We start from the raw sequence: 19805 nt of genomic DNA on the forward strand, positions 1-19805 counted from the left end.
TTTAGATAAATACAAGTGGATGAAGATAAGCTATTATAAAATAAGAGATTTGGAGAAAACCTGATTTTGTATTTAAATGCCAGATTTCCTATTTGTATATATGAATGTGTTTTCCTAATGAATCAGCTGTTGTCCTTTCCCCCCTCCTTAAATGCAAAATCAGAAGAGGGCATATTGATCTTTCAAAAACAATTTAGTAGTCATTAAGCCTAATTCAACTACAATTACTGTGGACTATGAAAGACAATAGTACTAAATCCATAAGGTCATAAGCAAGAAATACAGCATCTCTTGACTACCTGCTTTAAATTTGTTGCTTGGATGCAAGTTACTGTGACAAAAATGGTGGTAATGGGCTGACCAGTCCACTACAAATGTATAAACAGCTAACAGTTTGACTACATGGAAGTTTTAATCTCAATACGTTGTACAAATGAATGCACACCAGGTAAACCTATAGAAGTTTAGTTGCACTGAACATTCCTTACCTAACATAGAACTAAATATGCAGGTATAGCATAGGAGGCAATTGTACTTAGGAGACTGGTGACACATGTAAAAAGCAATGCTGCTGTGCAGTAAGCTTCCTGCACCTTGTTGTTCTTCTTCCCAGTATTGTGCTTAAAAATTACTTCTAGCTTGCTTGCTGCTTCTTACGTTTTAAACAGATACAGAATTTTAAGACAGCCATCAGCTAAACAAACAAACAGCAAAGAATGAAACTGTTTCTGGGGTCCCTCCAGCACTGTCCCCACTCTGTCATCCTCTGTGGCTGGTGCCGCTCACTGAGGAGCAGGTGCTCAGGGTCATTCTCGTGCAGTGTCTGTGACAGACACGACTGCTCATGTCTAAATTCTTGGGCAGATGTGAGGCAGTGACAGTGAGAACCTCTCTGTCATCCATCCCAGCAAGCGCAGTACTTGGCCGGACTCTGCAGGTTTTGAAGTACTTCTGCATCTCTCAGTTTAGGGTCATCCATTCTCCCTTGGAGTAGAGATTATTTTTAAAGGTGAGCATCTTAGACTGGGTTTGAGGCGTATCATACAAGTCACTGGAATCCTTTACTCTTACGTTTATATTAACATTGTTTATAAAAGTAATAACATGCATTCAGCTTAGAGGAATACGTTAATCAATGTAAAAGCTATTCTAGCTTCGCCGTCAGCAATTTACATTATGTTGTCTCAGGTTTCACTGAGGACCAGTCTCCTCAAACCACAGCCACCTGGGTTCTGATTAGTTTTCTTTGTTTTCTGCCCATGTGTGATTAACTGTTACACATAATGTTATAAAAACGAGGAGTAATAAGAGAGAAGACAGTTACTTAACATCAAGATCCACAGAACCTGTGCATGTATTGAAGGTCCCGTATGGTTTCCAAAATTGAATCCCAAATTTACATGAGCACTAAAAATTGAGGAGTGTCAAGAAATAAATAATGAGGGTCACTGTAAGTGATCTGGAATGCTTTTGTTAGATGAAGTCTTGATATGCAATTCTCTCAATAGACAATCTTTTAACACCCATTTAGTACAACTGATTTTAGTATTGCAGGGTTTTTTTTGTTAAAAATAAGCACTGTTCACTTTTGCATGTGACAATACATAAAAGGAAGCAGTTTCTTTTTCAAGTTGATTGCAGTTTCCTTTTCTGTGAATCCTTCAGCATTAAATGAAGGTGGTAATTCAGGGAGAGGAAGGCAGCTCCGTTGCTGCATATTCATTGCAAAGATATTGTTTCTCCCATTTAGAAATGTGACTGGATCTGGTGCTTTCTATCCAAAAAGTGTCTTTGTCTGGGATATAGTTTCTCTTGTTTAACCTTACACCGATTGTGAAGTTTAGAAATTCAGTGAAGTCTTAGCACAGCATATACATTGGGATATCCAGATGCATCTTCTGCATATCTCCTCTGACCACCCTGAGACAGACAGAAACCACCGTGACAAGGTTGCTACCTTAATTATGATGCACAATGGTGAAGATAATTTCAGAGGATGAGTTTGTGTTACCTCCTGTATGCTTTCAACAGACACTCGCTGACTAAGCTCATTCTAAATATCGCATCAGCCAGAGGCCTAAGTGATACAGCATTTATCTGCTATTCTGTGAAAATTACTTTTGTTACTATGAGGAATGTTTACGCTTGTAAACCTGCTGGCACACATATTTTTCACTTTCCTTCTAGCATTTTTTAGATTTCACTTTCTCATGTGAATGGGTAAAATACCATACATACATGTATTAAGTGCAGTGCCTCCTGTTAGTAACCCTAGTTTAGTGCCCTTCCTCAGTCTGATGCTCACATTGTACCAAAGCCCGTAATTCTAAATAAGGAGTTTCTTCAAATTTAACCAAGACCAGATTTCTTTTATAAAAGGAAAATGTGAAGAAGTGATTCTACAGTTATTAACAACTCACTTTTTATGAAAGAATAATTTAATTGCTGAAATAAACCATTTCTGGAGAAGAGGGTTACATCTGTGAGAGAGCTAGTGCCCAGCAATGGGGGAAATGAAAATTATAAACTCATGTAAAATTTCAAGGGCTCTAATAATGCCTCCATGGAAAGCATGTTTCAAGGTGTTACAAGAAAGACCTTCCCCATCACTGTTTTTATGGTTTTCATTTGGCTATTGATTCCCCATTGATTGTTGCGAGTAATCATTGACACCAACTTACACTGTTTCATGGTAATATCAACTTTCTCTGTTTGGAGAATAAAGCCTGGGGGCCTAGTGACTTTAGCTGTGAATGGTTTGAGTTGTGAACATGCTATTCCATAGTAAGAGAAACTCAAAATGTTACTGTCTAACCAACATAGCACAGAAGAGCTTCTTAACAGAGACAAACAGATTTTGTTTTTACCAAGCTGGGTATTGCAAACTGGTGAATATGCAGCATTTGGTTCAAAGAGATGCTATGTAAGTGTAAACTGTGTTGATAAATCAGTTTTAAAATTAGTTGCTATGGTTTGCTTTTCTGGCAATTTTGAAGATGTGACTGTCTATAGGAATTTCAGAAACTGGATTTCTGATATGTTTCTGTGTATGTTGTACTTAGAGGGCACTATGATTCTGTTATTTATTCAATTGTGTGAGAAGAATTTTTTCTACCTTTAAAGAGAATGAATATGAGTGTATGTAAAAAGTTAGTACGCAGGTATTTGAAGACTCAAGTGGTATGGTTGATAAACATTTAAAAAAGTGGTGTAGACCATAAAAGATGTGGAAATATGTATATTTTTGCAGGTCCCTAGTTGTCTTGTGTTTTTAATTTTTTTAGTTAACAGATAGCTCTGTCCTGTCATTATTATATTAAAGATAAATTTTGTCTCTATGTGTGACAGTGGCAGTAGATCTTACTTTGATTTCACACACCCTTGGATTGATTTAAATCTGTCTTTGTGTACACTTCAAACATGTTCTGCCAGACACAGCATGTCCTATCTTAGCTGAGTTGGACGTTGTATGTTGCAAATCTGTGCAATTGAAATAGTGCTTTTAAATATGTTATAATCATTTAATGAGACATAAATTTGAAGATCAAAACTATTTAAATTTGAAGGTTGTGCAGAGGAAAGGCTTGGGAGAACAAAAATCTTTTTCTAAGCTCCTACATGATATCGTAGGTTGGAAACTCCAGCTTTGTACCAGTGGGGCAGATTTATTCTGTACGTTGGGGAAAGAAAAAAAAAAAAAAAGGCAAAAAGCAACACTTGAATAAAAAGAACAGGCTGATAAAGTTTGTGCTTCAGTTTATAAACGCAAATAAATACATGTATATTGTATTATGTATATTTGTGTTCTTGAGTATATAACTAAAGGACAACTTCCCATGAAATAATGCATTCCTTTAGAATTGCTGTAGATTTTCATAATTTTTTTAAACATTCCTATTGTAACCTACATCAAAAGGGCAGCTATGGTTCTTGTGTCTGACTATACATATGCATTATAAAAAAGTGAGTCTACTGTAATTACCAGTTTGCAGAGCAAATTCCTGCAGGGTTTGTACTCTCCCCATTAGTAAAAGAGATAAGTTGAAATGTATTAAAATTTCACTGTACAACTGGGAGTTTTTGTTCACAGTAAATGTGGTAATGTTTCTTCATTGCTTGACTGTTTGTGTTTAAATTTAGGCAGTGTGCCCAACAGGGACAAAATTATAGGATAAAGCTATGTATAAAAGAAAATCCTTCTGAGAAAACCAATAACATTTTTTCTCTCTCTCTCTCTCTTTTTTTTTTTTCTTCCCTTCTCTCTCTCTCTCTCAATAAGTGGTTCTATATATATAATCATGCTCTATTCTGGCCAAGGAAAAACATTTTATCGATTTCACACTTACTGGAATTTTTCTCATACATAAGTTGGATGGACAGGGTATATGTTAGCAAACCTTTGTGCAAAAATTCTATGGCTTTGTTTCAGGAAGTGTTGAAGAAGCAGTTTGAATTTAAAAGATACATGAATGAAAGAAATACACATTTAGTAAATAACGTTATCCAATAAAGAAAAAAATTTTCACCTGGAAATCCAACATTTTGTGGAAAATAAAAAAAAAAAAGGTCGTGTGGTTGGCTTGGTCTTACTGCTTTACTTGCTTACACTATCTGATTTGTGGCTGACAAGAGAGCTGGCCACTGAAGGAACAGTGCAGGATTGAGTCTCTATTTAAATAAGAAGTTATTGCTTTAGGTTTGACTTAAAAACATGGTACAGACTGTTGATCTTGATGAAATAGAAAATATTGTTTTCTTTTAGTAAAACTTTTCTGATAAATTTTAATTCATTGCACTTATTTTCAAAACAATAAAACTTTTCCTTTAACCTTTTCATGTAACTTTTATCGAATTCATATTTATTTTCACTGTCTAAAATGCAGTACAGTGCAGTCTAAACCCATGTATTTTATTGGCCAAATTGAAAGCTGGTTCTTTAGAATCCAGAGAGCAGTAACATCTGAGAAGTTAGATGGAAGCCTGAGAAGTTAAGTCTTCCTGAAGAGTAGATTAGATAAAAACAATGTGTTTGTTTGTTACTGAATAAATGGACAGAAAGGAATAGCTATTCCAGGAGCCATGCTGCCTTTTACTTTATTTAAATCAGCTTTTGCTTTTTCTTTTGACTTTCAGAAAAAAAAGGTGGAAAATAGTAAATCTAACTACTGATTTTGTCAGCATAATTTTGTGTGGACATTTACATTTTTCTTACAAGACTCCTTATTTATGTGTTAAAGGTGATATTTTTTGCATATTTACATATTTTAACTTGTACTTTTTATTTGAGAACATGAGTTATTTATCTGGTGACCTTTAAGACTTCAAATATTCTCACCAACTTCAATTAATTTGTGGAGAAACAATACAGGAAGAATAGATATTTGATTTAATAGATTTGATATTTGATTTAATTGATTTAAATAACTGTTTTTGAAGCATTTATAATCTATTGGCAAAATCTTCTTTCACGGATTACTGACCGAATAGTCCATGTAATGTGACAAAAACATGTTGATTATTTCCTTCCACATGCGTGCTACGTCCACAGGCTCAAGGTCTTTTTTTAAGACACTACACAAAAAATGTCCTTTTGGGGCATACTTTATCTAGTTTAATTTTTACATCAAAAGTTTCAACTGTTATTGGCTTACATACTTTGTTCTGAAAACATTTGCTGTAAGGAAATGGAAATCTGTTGTGAATAGCAAGGCTTGTACCACAGTATGGGAATCTCAATACACTTTATCTTATATAGTTACCAGCAGATTTTTTTTTTTTCCCCTGCAGAGGTGTCAATAATTTTTACTAAAAGAGAAATGGTTACATTTTTACTAGCAATGGCTAAATAAAGTTTTTCAGTTTGGGGAATGTTTTTTTCTTTTTTCCTATAAAAGCCATAATGTGTGCAGGGATCATGCAGAAATAGTAAAACACTGAGTTGTTCAGTTCAAAATCAGACAATCATAGACCTTCAAAGGTCATCTAGTCCAACCCCCTGCAATGAGCAGGGACATCTTCAACTAGATCAGGTTGCTCAGAGCCCCGTCCAGCCTGGCCTGGAATGTCTCCAGGCACGGGGCATCTACCAACTCTCTGGGCAACCTGTGCCAGTGTTTCACCATCCTCATTGTAAAAAATTTCTTCCTTATAGCTAATCTAAATCTACCTTCTTTTAGTTTAAAACCATTACACCCTGTCCTGTCACTACAGGCCCATCTTTCTTAGAAGCCCCCTTTAGGTACTGAAAGGCTGCAAAAAGGTCTCCCCAGAGCCTTCTCTTCTCCAGGCTGAATGACTCCAACTCTCAGCCTGTCCTCACAGGAGAGGTGTTCCAGCCTGCTGATCGTTTCTGTAGTCCACCTCTGGACCTTTTCCAACAGTCCCGTGTCTTTACTGAGGGCTCCAGAGCTGGATGCAGCACTCCTGGTGGGGTCTCTCCAGAGCGGGGTGGGCAGGGCAAGTAAAACCAGTGGAAGCCACTTGCCTCTTGTGATCTCTATAGGAGACCACAATTGTGCTTACTTGAGGTGAAGAGCTGAGTAGAGCCAGCAATGTTAATCTCTAGAAGAGTCACAGGTAGAGGAGATGATGTGAGGCTTCTTGCTGGTGTGTCTGTCTGCATCGTTGGGTACCTAACTGGCACTGGCTGTTACCCTGACAGAGTGCATGGCTGTACTCCAAAGGCTGACAGTGTTGGTTTGGTAACACGAATCTGGTTTTCATCTCTAAGAGCAAATATCTGCCTTTACTAACATGCTCTCAGGCAAAGGGAATTTCATTCTTAAGTCAACCATGTGTTTTTCTTCAAATTCTAAGCAAAGAAGCACTTGTCAATCTTAATTTTTTTCAGTGCAAACAACTTTGCCTCTCATGCTGGGGAACTTTGGGATAGTTTTACATGCTATAGAAATACAGGGCAGTATTGTACCTGCAGTTTTTGTACAATATCCTGTTAGCAGCTCTGTGAGCTGAACGTGTAGAATCTTTTCAACATTATAATTGTTTTCTCTAGCAAAGTCTAGGTAGCATTCTTTGAGATGGGTTTCCACTTTTGGAAGTGTCTAAGATAGAACTGAAGAGTGACTCCTAGCTTAAATGCAACACTACAAATGACATTTTGTTCTTCTTCCTTCTTATTCCCCATTCATTTACAAGCTCTTTCCCAAGAAGAGCTGAAAAAGGTTTTCTAAAATGTTTAATGGCTAGGTTGTCCTTGCTCCAGGAAAAGCTATTTTAACCTATTAACAGCTTGCTAATATAGTGTGATGTGCAACTGCTAATAAAATAGTGCAATGTGGTGAACAAGTCAGAAGATATTTGGGTATCTCTGAATGGGAGGGAGATCAGAAACCCTGTTGCATTGCGTGGATGTTTAAGACCATGCTCCCTTACGTTTTTGTTTTGTTTTGTTTTGGCAATGCACTATTAGATAATAGGTATTGAAGGTAAAAATGGTCATCTCTCAATTAAGGTTATTTTCTCTAGTTGATTCCTATGTTTAAAATTGTTCCTTTACCACTGGCAAACCAACCTAAATTTGAATATTTTTAAAAATTCTGTCAAAATTTGTGTCAGCAGAAGAAATTATAATGCTTCATGCTTCCTCCTTACATTCTGTCCTCATGATTCACTGTGCTGTGTGAGTAGTTCATTAGTCTCATGTCTGAAAATGGTATGTAGTATCATTACCTGGTTTTTACAGACTGGGCAGTTAGGAATTGAGTGGTTAAATGGTTAACAAGTTCCACACAGTGCATCCGTGGGAGAGGCAGACCCAGGATCTGAATTGAAGCCTTCCTCTCTTTCTGTCCAGTGTTTTGGCTGCAGAATTAAATAAAAATTGTAGATGAGTTTAAAAAATTGCCATTTTTTACTAGAATTACATGATGAAGACTTTAGGTCTCTCTGCAGAGAGAGAAATAATCTTCATTCTGTAAGAAGTATGGCAAGAACTTCCACCTTAATTTTCATTCTTTCTTAAAAGTGAAAATATACTTTGGAAATTATCTTAGGAAAGGTGTAGTGATTACTATCTGTTTTGCTAATTTTGAGATTTTTTTTCTGCCTTTTCTTGTGAGTTTCTTTTGGAAGGATGTTTTTTCTTGAGATGAACTTTACAATCTCATGCACTGTAATTTTTCTGTAATCCAAACTTGTAGAGGTTCAGCAATTAAATATTCTGAAACACGGAGAGAAGCTATAGACAATTGCAAAGGTGCAGGGGGACTGCGTCATTCTTGTTCTTGAAAAAGAATTTTTTTTTTTTTTTTTTTTTTTAGCGTTCACAGGCTGAAAAGATTAGTGAAATGTACGCAAGCTCTGACTTCTAGTGATTGCCTCATATAACATTGTAGATGCCATTGTCTGCCAATAACGAATTATGAATCTGTTTGGTGGCCCACAGCATCTTTAGCTGTATTTTTAAGTCTTGTCTGCAGATTTTTTATTGCCCACATCCAAGCTTTGTTGGCCTTCTCACTTAGGCAGTATGGCTGTCTATTAAGCGTGTATATATACACACACACACACACACACACATATATATATATATATACACAGGATTTTTTATATACATATATATATATATATACACACATACACATACACATACACATACACATACACATACACATACACATACACATACACATACACATACACATACACATACAGGATTTTAGATATATAGATGGATAGATAGATATATGATTATATATATATAAAATCCTGTGCTGGTTTTGGCTGGGATAGAGTTAATTTTATTCATAGTGTCTGGTATTGTGCTATGTTCTGGATTTGCGCTGAAAACAGTGTTGATGACACACAAATGTTTCAGCTATTGCTGAGCCCTGTTTGCACGGTGTCAAGGCTTTCTCTGTTTCTCACACCCCCACCTCAGCAAGTGGGCTGGGAGTGCACAAGAGGCTGGAAGGGGACATAGCCAGGACAGCTGACCCCAGCTGACCAAAGGAACATCCAGACCGTATGGCATTATGATATCATGCTCAGCAATAAAAGCTGGGGCAAAAAGAATGAAGTGGGGACATTCAGAATGGTGGCATTTGTCTAGCCAAGTAGCTGTGACATGTGATGGAGCCCAGCCTTCCTGGAGACGGCTGAACACCTAGCTGCCGATGGGAAGTAGTGAAGGAATTCCTTGGTTTGCTTTGTTTGTGTGCACTGCAAAAGCTTTACCTATTTAAATGGTTTTTATCTCAACCCATGAGTCTTCTTGCTTTTACCCTTCTGATTCTCTCCTATTCCACGAGGGGGGAGTGAGTGAGTGACCACATGGTGCTTAGTTACTGGCTGGCCTTAAACCATGACAATTCCATGTAATACCTACTATAGGCAGGTCACATTCTGCATTTGTTAAATGTCAGTATGTAAATGATCCTTCTTTTCATGTTAATTTACAACAAACTCTGTTATATTCCTGGTTTGTCAGCTATTAAAAATAGTATAATTTCTTTGGGATTTTTTTGCCTTTTACACAGCAATATTTATGCTGTAGTCTTTTAAAGAAAAACTTAATTGACAAGTGAGGAAAAACTTATTGCGATTCCTGAGCTAGTAAAAAAGGGAAGTGTCAGTTTTTCTAAGAACTGTTTATGGACTGTATAATATGTGCTCTGAAAAATAAAACCCAACCAAACCAAAAAAACAAACTAAAACTGTAGTATTGTACAATCCTGCTTCTTCACTCTATAACCAATAAACAGTACAAAATCTTAAAGGCAGAGAAGACTTTCTGTTAAAAAATAAATGCTGGAACACTTGCAGGACTTACCTGTTGTCTTCATCTCTTTTTTTTTTGTTGTTTTTTTTGTCATCAATCAACGTACAGTAACAGAAGAGTGGACCTCTGTGCTTCCCATCAACCTCTTGTTCATTAACTTTGATTACTTTGATGTACTTTCATGTCTCAAGACCAACTACTGTCTGGCTTTAAATTATTCTGTCAATGACAGCATTATTTACTTTCAATAAAATATCAGTAAATTATTATTCAGGTGCACAGTGATCCCTTATATCACAGACGGCTTAACAGGAGACATTTCTTAAATACCTTTTCGTACATGAGAAAGATGAGGCATAGACATTAAGAGCAAGGCTCTGTGAACACTGCCCACTGTGTAGTAGGATGTAGCTGAGTTTTCAGTAAGATATGCTTTAATGTCATATGACTCTTGGAGTCTCGTAACATGTTACATTAAGACTTTTTGTTAGATTCACTATTAAAATTCAGGAAAAAGGAAGTTGCCGGCCTTATCTTTCTCTCCAAAATGTTGCACTGTTTAAACTGCTTCCATCCTTTGTGGTCACTTGCAAGAACTCAAGGGGAGGATCATATGTCTTCTTTACATGTTGTCCTCGTTCTCCCATACTGTGATCTCTTTCATGATAGGTTACTGCTTTCTATCTCTTCGAAGATCTGTGAAACAGCCAGACAGATTGATTTTCCATTACTGCTATAGGCTGTTCCTATTAATATGCGAATAATATTTACTTGTTAGGTATAATTAAATCACCCAAACTATGTTAAATGAGTATCCTTGGTCTGGAAGAAAACCACAGAAGTCAGGTCTAACATCTTTTAATGTTAGCCTTGCAAACTTACACACAGGTGCACTAGAACACATGCTTTAATACTAGACAAAGTTCCCTTTCTGCATTATACTCTACAGAAAGAAGATCTCAAAAAGAGCAGCAAGATATTTCTGCATGTTTTGGTGTCAATTATAAGACCATTAATTTATTCTTGTATTTGTATATTTTGTTTTTAAACCTTAATAGCATTGCTTTAGGATTTAAGGAATCCATTGTGTAAACTATTTAAAATGATTCTACTGAAATCTAATCCATTTCCTTCACAGGTCCTCAAGAGCCGCTGTAGCTTTGGTAGAAATGCAAGGAGTTTATGTTAGGAATTCAATGGAAAGCATGCTTAAAAATGCCTGAGAACTCCTGTTATCTTCAGACCATTGTTGTGGTAGAACATAATGGCACTTTTCAAGAAGCTGCAGAAAACCCCGTTTGGTTGCTTATTTAAGGGCCTTTACCTGCAGAGTTGCCTATCAGCTGATACAGGGGGAGTCTGTATCTGCTGATTTTACTGTTCCTCTCGGTATGCAAGGTCATTGGTTTCTTGTCCTTTCCTTCTGTTTTCTTTCTTTCTTTCTTGGGGAAGTTTTTGAGGAAAACCTTAGTCAGGAAAAATTTCTATTTCTTTCCTACAAAATAGCGTAGTACACAGAGTCCTATTACATAAACTTGTTAGCAACAAGTTGCAAAGGCAGAATTACAGTCCATGACTTCTGAAATGCCTAGCAGTACCCTTTCAGAAGCCTTTTCTGGCAGAAGTTTAGCATTGCTACACCCTTGGATTTTTATACCCACTTTTTAACAGGTTTAAACAATGGCTACAATATTTAGCTGCTGCAAACTCACTCAGGATCTTTTTATTATCCCTACTCCCCACCCCACTCCTTTAAAATTAAGCAGTAACAGATGTCCAACCACAGTTACGCCAATCCACACTGCTGCCTACAAGCACACCAGCTACTGTACTTTTATCCTCTCTGTGCCTTGAAATCCTGCTGCTGGGGAATGGAGTGGCTGCCTTAAAGCTTGGGATTCTTGGGTGAATCTACGCCCCACGTTCATCTCCCACTGCTGTTCTGGGTCATTCCTGAGCCTATTGCACAAACTGTCAATGACTTGTATTCCTGAGGTAAATGCTGTTGAAAACAAGTATAATGACACTGTTAATAATTCAGATGCATATCCTTGCAAGGCTAAGTACATATGTTGGTTGTGTTGTGAAGGTCTTTAAAGACAAGGCTTTCTTTCGTGTTAATGAATGCTAATGTTCCATCTGTGTGTGTAGGAACACATGCTATTCCTGGCATCTTGAATCTTCTCTGCACCAAGTTGTGCTTTTTTCATGTTGGATATTGTAGTGATCTGAGTTAGTTACAATTATTTTGGATTAATTAAGCAAAATGAAGAATGAATCTTCAAAATAAAGACCAAATTCCACTTGAGATTTTCAATAGCCTCCATCACTATAGAGTGCATCACAATTTATGTTGCGTTTACCTTGACAACACTTTGCTATCATTGTGCCTGGTTATTGTTTAGGAAATGTAAGCATCAGGCTAACAAAGTAATTTTGCCCAAGATCATGCCAGAATATGAATTTTTCCGGTCCCAAATGAGCATCTTGCAGCTTCAGAGGTTATCCTCATCACTCAGAAGTATGCATGGGATTCACAGTGATGAAATAGGAAACTACTGAAACTAGATTACAATCTGGCATCTACACACCCTTTGCAGAAAAAGTGGCCAAGTAAGACCAGGCCATGTGTTGGCCATGCTATTTATGTTTGGAGTTTCTCATGCCAACCCATATTACTTTATAAAAATGCGTAGCTCTTTTTGAAGACTTTTCAGATTTAGTTATATGAGGAACAAGCTGACATTTTCATGCTTCTGAAAAGTTAACATGACTTTTTGGGGGGGTTATGTATAAATGTTAGAAATCTTATTAATTAGTTAATTTCCTTCAAGCCTTTATATCATCAACACTCTCTTGAACTCAGGGAAGAGGAAAAGAAATGTGAAACCTCTAAACTTTTTTCCCCCCATCTGCTAATTTATAATGGCTAAATGGATCATTTTGGAATGTGTGTAATAGAACTTACTCTTTGGCTGAAACATTGTATTTCAGGTTCAAGCTGAATCCAATTTTTACAGGCAACCTGTTAAACTCTAGGCCAAAAATAGATAGGTTTGTAATGAAATGCTGATGAGCCTTAATAAAGCAACTCTACCAAATGACACAGTTTCATCTAGTATATGTACATATACTATATTACTCCTCTTATGCGTACTGTAAGTGACACATGAAGAAGACAAAATAATACCAAATACAATAAACGTGTGTCACATTGGTGCAAAGATTTAAAAAAAAAAAAAGGTTGTGAACGTGAGAAAACCTTTTACGGTAAAATAAAAGTACCATTTTGTAAGTCTTTCTTCTTGCAGTACAATTAATTACTGAGTTCATTAATTAATGAAGATATTAGAGAAAGAACACCATTACTGACCGGTGGAGACCTGATATATTACTGAGTCAATAAACTATTGAACATGAAACAAGACCTTTCAGGAGAATTTTTTTTCTCACAACCCACAAACACATATATTATTATTGCACAATCAGCACTTCTTTGGTACCCTTATATTTCATATTGCTAATTCTTTTAATCATGCATACATACAGAAGTGTTTTATAACCTAGATAATGAGTAATTGGACAGGTGACATTGGGACTGAGGCCCTGAAGTGTCAGGCATAATAGAGCAGGATACTTTTTCCTCACTAGGTTTTTGAGGGTGAAAGACGGTGAAAGAGCAGGTAGGACAGGAGGGAGACAGGACTCTAGTACCAGAAATTTGTCAGAGAAATACAGATTTTAAGTGGACCTGTGAACTATAAATGGCTTTAAATTGCTGTCTGATGCAGATAAATAAGTAAATAGATAAGCCATTTAAAATAACCCTGAAACTTTTTCATTGTCAACAACCAAGGAGTTTAGATAGGCCAAGCTAAAGTTGTATGTAATTTTATTTAAGTCAGTATAGTTAAGGTAATTTTTTTTTGGTGTGGAAAAACTGTGTATTTGTGGGTGTTAATTGTTGGAGAAGCCAAGAGCCTTACTAATGCTTCAGTATCTCGGTGGCAGTAGGGAACAAGCACCCTTCCCCCACCTTAGCCCCCAAGTAATCATTGATTGCATCTAAATCTATAGAGATATCTTTTCCTGGCAGCTTCGGTAGTTACAGTAGATTGTTAATCTGTGAATGATCAGAATAAGCCTCTCTGTCTCAGAAATCTCCATGCAAATTACATCTAAATGCATGCCATAAATTTATTAGCAGCAGTTTGAAGTGCACAGGTCATATTCTACGCTATTTAAAAACGTATCTGTGTTACACATTAAGAAGAATCTCATTCAATTTATAGTCACTTTTCTGTGGATCTAGCTAACACCTGTCAAAGTAAACCTGGGTATTTTTTGAAATAATTTTCCTTTTGGTATGCTTTTATTTCCTCATTTTACTCATTTTAATCAAGCTGATATGCTGCTATGGTAAGACATCACTAGTAACATTTTCCTTCAGGCAGTGGATACAAACCCAGGAAATTTGTGGAACACCAACAGAATCCTTATGTTACCACTTCTTCCTAAAGGAAATAGAGCAATTCTTTTAAAGGCTTTAAGAATGCAGTTATCTCCATGGGACAGCAGACTATGCTATTATTGAATAAGCATTTTGGTTGTCATTGCTCAGGGTTACCGACGAGTGTTTTTTGAAAGAATATTAATCTCTGCTTAAAAGAATGACCAATGCTTTGAATGTTAGAAGTCTGGGTTTTGTTGCACAAACTTAGCCCTTACAACAAATTTGTACAAGAAGGAAGAAAAGCATTAATACATGTTTTCTGCTTCTTTTTCCAGGCCATCCGCTGTACACTGGTAAATTGCACATGTGAATGTTTTCAGCCAGGGAAGATTAACCTGAGAACCTGTGATCAGTGTAAACATGGCTGGGTGGCACACGGTAAGAAAAGTCTGTTTGGGGTTTTCCTTCTCTGTTCAGTCCAGCTTTCCCAGTATCTCTACATGGAGCTGGAGCAGAGATATTTATTTACCTGTACATGAATGTGTGTACACTCTGGGTTTGTGCATGTGTTTGCATGCATGTGCTTTTTTAATAGCAATTTCTAGGGTAAAGAAGTGAGGGTCTGTTATTCTGGTAATAGCATTAAGTGCCATTGGAGTTAAACAGCTTGTGCACAGCTCAAAGGAATATTTTAACCACCAGGAAATAATGTAGTTCTAGTGGGGCTTAGCACAAAGGCAAAAAGTTTACAGTGTGGTTGCACAGTAAAGTTTGCATTGCAAAGAAGCATCAGCCACTAAGTCACTGAGCTTAATGGAAATTCATACATTCCAATGTCAAACTTTCAGAGCCTGAATATCAGAATGAAATGCATGTATCCAAATGGCTCAACAAAAGTGTGCATATGTGATCTGTGAGTTGAACCTCTCTGCCCATACTTAAGAAGCTAAAAAGAGTGTGGAGGGATTAGAATGCCCCGATTCTATGTAAAGGCATCAAAACACACAGACCTTGCATTTTATTTATCCTTTACTATTTTGGCATTTGGTGTTGTTTTTTCTTCTTGCCAGCATTGATTAAGCTATGCATGACAGAGAGAGCTGTATATACAATTAGAAGGTAAACAGGGAAAATAAATAATATGGTTTACTGGAAAAAGGAAAAAAAAAAAGGAAAAAAGGAGAAAAATGACTATGTTTGCAGGAGAAATTAGTGTTGGAGATTTCTTCTCATGGTCTAGGCTATTGGCATCTAAGCAAGCACAGTTTTCCTTCCCCACTTCTGCCAGATATTCAGTAGGTTTATATTTTATAAATTTTATTTTATTTTGATGGTACCTGGGGTGGAAGCTTAGTACTTCTCTCCTAAAATGCACTTGATCCCTATTAATTTAGTTCATATCTTTCTGTACTTGTGCCTGAGAATGCTGATGTTTGGCAAGTGTGAATACTCAACCAATTCAACATCACAGAGATGAGAAGTTTTTAAAACATTCATATACATAGAAAGCAAAGCAGGAATGCAGGTACCATGCAGTCCTGTGTCGCTGCATAGTAACATATAGAGCCTGCCTAGAAATACCCTAACAGCACCAATCTGGTAGCTGATTGGAGATTCATTATATACTAGATTCTACAGGGACACAGCTTATTTTTGCTCCTCTTAATTCCCAGAAATTTATGGTCAGTCACATTATAACCAGACTCACATTTTTTTGAAGTATCACTAAACTTCACGAAATTGTTATAGTTCGGGCATGCTTCAGGCTTTGTGTTGAATCAGCATCTGAGGTTTTGCTGATCCACAGATAGGGAAGACTTGTCTAGCTGTTTTCCAGGGTGTTCCTTCTGTTGAGTAATAGAAATTCGAACTCTAGCACTCTAGATTCCGACATATGGGCATCCCACAATTTCTTTTCAACCAGTACGTCTTAGAAGAGTGTGATCAGATTTTCCTGATAAATTCTTCCTTATGAAGTGGTTGAATTTAAAATTGGGCTGTATGACAGTAACCTGGGATTACTACAGCATGTGTAATAGAAATGTCCCTGTTCCACAAATCCAGAAAGTTGAAAGGTGAATGTGATGATTAGGGATACACCACCTGCTCCCATACCCGGGTGCTTAACATTCCAAGTAGAAAACTTAAAACAGCTATTTATTATTAGAAATTTTGTTTTACTAATGCACCAAGTGAAGAACGCTCCAATTTATTATTTTTTTTAAGCACACTTTGTTTACGTTTGTCTGGAGTATTTACATTTTATGGCAGAGCCAGACAAATCAGATGTATGTTTCATATACATAATCAAAGAACAGGCTTATAAATTACTTCCTGAAGACTATGATGCACCTGCATCAATTCTTGATCTTAGCTGTTTTCCAGGATTTTAAGGGCAGCATTCAGAAGTTTGATCAATTCATTGCACTATAGCACTTGGATTTCAAAAGAACGGAGTCAGGTTGCTGTTAAGAAGTCATTTTCTTTGAAATGTTAGCATGGCACTTTCAGAAAGTTGTTTCTTGAATGCTAATAGAATTTCCCACTGCTTTAATTAAAGGGTTTCCACCTAATTTTTTAAATCAATTTCAACTCAGCTCCTTGACACATGATGCAGTGCTTTACTGAATGTAATTATCAAAGAATAGGTGTTTACAACAGGAAGTACTATGTTTATTCAGTTCTGAAAATCTAGAATCATAATTAACTGAATAGATCAAAAGTAGCTTAGAACTGCAGGCCTCTCATGATGTGCTTGACTAATCTGTGCGGAGTTAATTCATGTTAATAACTGCCATTTAGAACGTTGCAATTACTGCAGTGTGGAGGAATGGGCTTATAGCCACCACAGTATTATTGCACTTAACAACTGCTAGCCTGTTTTCTTTTTTCTGGCTTCCATTGTCTCTTGCATTTTTCCTCACTCACCTAAAATTTGCAGTGCACATCTTGAATGGAGAGGTTTCGTACAAGTTCAGTTTCTTCTGTCTGGAGTTACCAAAAGTAGGAATGTCAATACAAGAACAGATTCATCAGAGAAGTTCTTTTGTGGCAAGATAAATGTTTCTGTTGGCGAAAATTCAGCTTATGAAGTTTTGACCCTGCACCCCTGTGCTGCAGTGGTGATCCTACCACCAGTGTTTTTAAGGCTGAAGCCAAAACCTTTGTAGAGCAAAACAGCATTCTCTAGTAATGTGCATAATGGAGAACAGGTTGTTGTTGGTGTGAATCTCTGGATATTTTAAAGGATTTGGATAACTAGACTGTTTTAACTTCTTTTCAGCTGAAGCCTGGCTTTCATATTTTCAACATGGGTGGCAATTTATTTTCGAAAACAAAAAATAAGTGGTTTAAATTGGATAATCCATTTCCTAAGCCTCAAGCAGTCAAACAGAAAATAGTTCAATGTTTTTTCTTTTCTCTCTTTTTTTTTTTAATGGTTAAAGTACTCTGTATAGTCCATATGCTGAAAAATAAAATATACTAAAAACTTCACAGCAAACTTTCAAAACTTATTTTAAAACAGGCAATTGCTATTTTACAGTTTTTAAATAATGTAGGAGTAGGATGACTACAAAAAATTAAGACTTTCTTGAGTGCTTGAATTGATTTATTCTCCTGATGTTTTTGTTGTTTTAAAAATAAGATACTGTAATATGAAGCTAGTCATGACATTTACTAGTTTTAGCACAAAATCACTTACTCAAACTATACTTGCCACCCACTTTCCCTACCAGAAGTATCTTAGCCTTTGAGGAAAGAAATCAAGAAATTCTGCAGAAAAAAATAAGTTGGTTTCATTAACTTTGTATTTTACCTTGTCATTGATGTCAGAATAACAGCTACCACACTGCTAGCAAAAGTAATCTTATACCTAGTCCAACAGATCAAAAGACCCAATGCAGTATCAATGGGAAATACAGTTTACCGTCTCTCATAGCTGTTTTGCTCTAGAAAGGAATGCAACATGACATATGTCATAGTGCATTAAAGCTATTATTTAGCTATTATGACATTCATTCTATATATTTTCGTTTCAGTATCTCAGACTTTGCCATGATTAAAAAAAAAAAAAAAAAACCAACCACACAGTATAATAGTAATAATATTGTCTCAAATCATCATCTTGTTTCAAAGAAAGTCAGAAAATTAGAAATACTGGTTTGCTGTCTTGCCCTCACACTGGTCACTGGTAAAACTCAGACAGCAGCAGCATGTTTTTTTAGATGTGTTTTCAGATGCATTCTTAGGTGGTTGAATTTCACACTGTTCAATCTACTCTGTGAAATGAAGTGTCTTGTGAACATTTTTGGTCTCTTCCTTCTTTTACTTTTCTCTCAGAGAAAGCTGATCCTTAGTCCTCTAGTGATCTTTGATCATCTGCATCATGCCAGTTGGCACAGCTTGGGGCCAGGGTATTTATTCAAGTAGGCTTTAGTACCTCTCTGAGGTATGAAGAGGCCACATATGGTCCCATCTCCAGCCCAGGACTTGGCCAGGCCTTTTCCCAAGTAACTATGAGATTAAGTTCCTTCAGGTTTTAATGAAAATGACATTAACTGGTAGACTTTGGCACACAGGGCAAATCCTTCACTGTTTTTCAATTTAAAAGCTGACATCCTGTGAATACTCACGCTCAGAGACTTGCCACATGGGTTACAATTTTACCTGGTGAAGAAAACTTTCTGACATTGGTATTTATATAACGCATGTACTAGCGTGCTGTAAATGAGACTTACCATGAAAACATCAACCTCCACTAGAAAATGCAGAACATTCTGTCACGAATTCAGATGCATGACATGACTCTGACTTCTTCATTCAGAATGGTTGCCTTTTCTGAATTTCTACATGTATCACAGAATCAGAGAATGTTAGGGCTTGGAAGGGACCTCAAAAGATCATCTAGTCCAATCCCCCTGCTGGAGCAGGAACACTTAGATGAGGTTACACAGGAATGTGTTCAGGCAGGTTTTGAATGTCTCCAGAGAAGGAGACTCCACAGCCTCCCTGGGCAGCCTGTTCCAGTGCTCTGTAGTTCATGAAGTTGTCAGGTAAAAGAAACATGAAGTGAGAAGAAAAGAAAGGAAGGACAGGTGTAAATAAAGGAAAGAAAAAAAGAAGAATGCTGTGGAAATTTTAGAAATTGCGTATCTCCCTTACCCCAAGGTTGTTGAAAGGGCTTAGTTTAGAATTTAAATGTGAGCTGCATGGGAATGAGGCAGGAAGGAAGAGGAGTCTTATGTGGAATTAAAAATCAGTGGGGTTCCTATATTTGTCTCTGTCCAAAGCTGTTAAGTGAAAGAAATCCAGGTTTGCAAAGTCAAACATCATCTCTGACAAAATAAAACAAAACCCCATCACGGATCTTAGAGTGTCTCTAAAAGCTGGCAGAACTGCCATGTTGTTCTTTATTTAAAAATTGAGATAGTAGAGAATAAATACTAAAAAAGGAATGGAGAAATATAATCCTTTTATTATAGTTTACTTGTAAAATAATTGGATTATTTTTGTATTGTTCTGAACATACTTGTTTCCTTCTATTCAGTTTGTTCAATTATTGAAAATGCTTCAAAATTACTTGAGAACACCATAAATTTCATTATTTCTTTA

The 19805-nt window shown here is 36.6% G+C and overlaps 1 protein-coding gene across 1 annotated transcript in view; it reads left to right on the plus strand.

Moving 5' to 3' along the window:
- Window positions 1–19805, plus strand: part of BNC2 (basonuclin zinc finger protein 2) — a 322413-nt gene that overhangs the window by 195798 nt on the left and 106810 nt on the right. The window contains exon 3 of the mRNA XM_082074538.1: window positions 14528–14630. Coding sequence (XP_081930664.1) covers window positions 14528–14630 — 103 coding nt within the window. The remainder of the gene's footprint in view (window positions 1–14527; window positions 14631–19805) is intronic.

This window comes from Streptopelia decaocto, assembly GCF_964273445.1.
Source record: "Streptopelia decaocto genome assembly, chromosome: Z".
NCBI classification, from domain to species: Eukaryota; Metazoa; Chordata; class Aves; order Columbiformes; family Columbidae; genus Streptopelia; species Streptopelia decaocto.